Here is a 3083-nt window from a genome sequence, read left to right as displayed (position 1 = left end):
TAGGATGCTGTTAGTTTTTAGTTCATTTTCTTAGTCAAATGTTCATTAACCTAGCGTTAGGCTCTGGAAAGTCAGAGATTGCAGTCTGCCCTTGGGGGACAAAAAAAGGGAAAGAAAAATCCAACTATTGATTAATGGGCATAAAACAAATTGCCCTGGTTATTTTTTTTTCTACCTTTTACTGAAGGTTTTACATGCTACATGAGAGACGTATTTTACCAAGGATGTAATTCAGCTGGATGGAAATAGTATCTGTAGTACAAAGGAAAGGGACCGATAAGCCCTAGAGAGTACATTTTGTAGACTGATTTGAGGAAGGTATTTGCACTGGAATAGGCACAGGGTTTTCTGATGGAAACACCCATGTTCCCAATCTCAGAACCCACTGAACCAGACTGACCCCCCCCCCCCATCTCCCAGAGGCTGTAGCACACTGTGGTGTGTTTCAGGCATGAACTTGCTTTGCTGAATGACTTTTTTTAAGCTCTGCGAAAGATGAAGGGTGCTCCATAAATGATTATTTTACTTACATGCATTTATAAACAAAAATAATTAAGAAATATGGATACAGTAGTAAGCTTATTTAATGGGTCCTCATTTGCTCCTGCTGTGTTGCCATTGCAGGAGCATTTGTATTTGTATTTGTTTGTACTGTGCTAAAACGCGACATAAGACCGTGGGAACATGTGGAGTGACTCAGGCTGGAGATCCATCTGGTCAAATACCATCCTGCCTCCACCAGGAATTGTCTGAAGATACCTATAGAAGCTTCAGGGGGAAAAATCAATAGACCAACTACACTGCAAGTCTTTGTGTTAGCAACCATCCCTTTAAAATAGCGTGAATTCAGTGGTAGCTTGGGTGGCCGAGGTTCAGCCCTTACGCGAGGGTCTTTTTCAGTGATGTAGACGTGTTCAAGAACAGCTCTGCAGCGAATGGAGCTGCTCTGTGCTTCCACAAGAAACACCTCTGCTTGTGCTGCCTTTCATTTTTGTTTCACACACATGGCATTGTAGAGAGTGTCAAGGGGAATCTTTGTTGTGCCTGATGTTATTATATGGATGTAACACCACATTTTTCTCAGCAAGCTCGCCTCATGGTTTAGCTGAGGATTTTACCAGTTACCTCTTAATCCAAAGACTAACAAACACGCTTGATGCTATTCCCATTTTCCAACAATTGAATGCTGTTACTTCTGTACCTCATTTGTACTGGTCAAAAGAGCCTGCAAGATCACCCATGTAAAATTTACTTTACTGGATGGCTGACAAGTTAACTCGCTCCTTAACTATCGCATGTGTCATTTTTTCTTATAGCTGTGGTGGTTCTGGCCTTTGTAATTTGCTGGTTGCCTTTCCACATTGGCAGGATCATATTTGTAAACACCCGGGACACCAGGATGATGCTGTTCTCCCAGTACTTTAACGTATTCGCTCTACAGCTTTTCTACCTGAGCGCATCCATCAACCCCATCCTCTACAATCTCATCTCCAAGAAGTATAGGGCAGCAGCCTGCAAGCTGCTCCTGCCACACCGAGCTGCAGGAAGGGCTTTCGCGGCGACGAAAAGCGCTGGTGGCTGCACGGAGACCAGCGCTAGCACAAGGCACGGGTACGCCACCAGCTTCTGAGACCACAGCCCATGCTTTTTCCAGCCTTTTCACAGGAGAGTCGCAAACGGACAGGCAGTTGTCAGCGTGTGTGGGATTTTGGAACTGTTCCTATTTTTAAGTACTTGTATTTCTGTTAACAGAGCAAGCAGGGACTGTGAAGTAGTGAGAATGATGTGCAACTCGTGAAAGTGACCTCAACAGGAAAAGCTGAAGTAAATTACCAGTAAAAACATGGTTTGAATTTATTACATGTTGTTCATTGGATATGTGTTCTTTGCCATTTCTAGTATTTTCTAAAATTTGTAACAGCAAGAGCCGCAAAGGAGGAGGGAGCTTGAGGTAGCAGCTCTGCTTGGCTGCAATAGCGGGTGAAACTCCCAGACAGCCTTTGCCATTTTAAAATGGTTTTCTTACAAATGAGATTTTTACAGAACAGTCTTGCAAGGAGATGGGCACAAAAGAAATCGCCCACCACCCTGAACACCCTCAGAAGAAGGGAGCATATATTTTTAATACGTGGTCTTGTAATCATGAACAGGAGTTTCCTGGACAGTTTCACTGACTCTGCCCTTGGGAAATTATCTCCTCTGGCCTTAACCCTTTTGGTCTGACCCGTGCGATCATTATCATTAATAGTATCTTGATTAACAATATTGACAGTGGGATTGAGTGCGCCTTCAGCAAGTTCACTGATGACACCAAGCTGGGTGGTGAGGTTCATGTGCCAGAGGGAAGGGATGCCATCCAGAGGGACCTGGGCAGGCTGGAGAAGTGGGCCCAGGTGAACCTCATGAGGTTCAACAAGGCCAAGTGCAGGGTCCTGCACCTCGGTAGGAGCAATCCTCATTACCGATACAGGCTAGGAGATGATGTGCTGGAAAGCAGCCCTGAGGAAAAGGACTTGGGGGTACTGGTGTATGAAAAACTGGACATGAGCCACCAATGTGCATCTGCAGCCCAGGAGGCCAACCGCATCCTGGGCTGCATCACAAGAAGCATGGCCGGCAGATCGAGGGAGGTGATTCTGCCCCTCTGCTCTGGTGAGACCTCACCTGGAGGACTGTGCCCATCTCTGGAACCCTCAGTACAAGAAGGACATGAGGCTGTTGGAGCAGGTCCAGAGGAGGGCCACAAAAATGATTCGAGGGCTGGAGCACCTCTCCTATGAGGGTAGGCTGAGGGAGCTGGGGTTGTTTAGCATGGAGAAGAGAAGGCTCCGGGAGGACTTTATAGCGACCTTCCAATACCTGAAAGTTGCCTATAAGAAAGCTGGGGAAGAGCTGTTCACTAGGGCATGTAGCAATAGGACAAAGGGTAATGGATTTAAACTAGAAAAGGGTAGATTTAGGTTGGATATTAGGAAAAAGTTTTTCAACATGAGGGTGGTAGATCACTGGAACAGGTTGCCCAGAGAGGTGGTGGAGGCCCCAACCCTGGAGATATTCAAGGTCAGGCTTGATGGGGCTCTGAG

At 46.0% G+C, this 3083-nt stretch overlaps 1 protein-coding gene across 1 annotated transcript in view; it reads left to right on the top strand.

Annotated features, from left to right (window-relative positions):
- MLNR (motilin receptor) overlaps positions 1-1630 on the top strand; it is a gene marked incomplete at its 5' end in the record, with an annotated part of 2718 nt that extends 1088 nt beyond the window's left edge. The window contains one exon of the mRNA XM_010184175.1: positions 1317-1630. Within this exon, the coding sequence (XP_010182477.1) occupies positions 1317-1630 (314 nt within the window). The remainder of the gene's footprint in view (positions 1-1316) is intronic.
- Between the last annotated feature and the right edge of the window lie 1453 nt (positions 1631-3083).

The sequence above is a fragment of the Mesitornis unicolor genome, unplaced genomic scaffold (assembly GCF_000695765.1).
Source record: "Mesitornis unicolor isolate BGI_N332 unplaced genomic scaffold, ASM69576v1 scaffold13285, whole genome shotgun sequence".
In the NCBI taxonomy this organism is placed as follows: Eukaryota; Metazoa; Chordata; class Aves; order Mesitornithiformes; family Mesitornithidae; genus Mesitornis; species Mesitornis unicolor.
The sequence above is the reverse complement of the archived record's forward strand: the minus strand, read 5'-3'. Positions and strand labels throughout refer to the sequence as shown.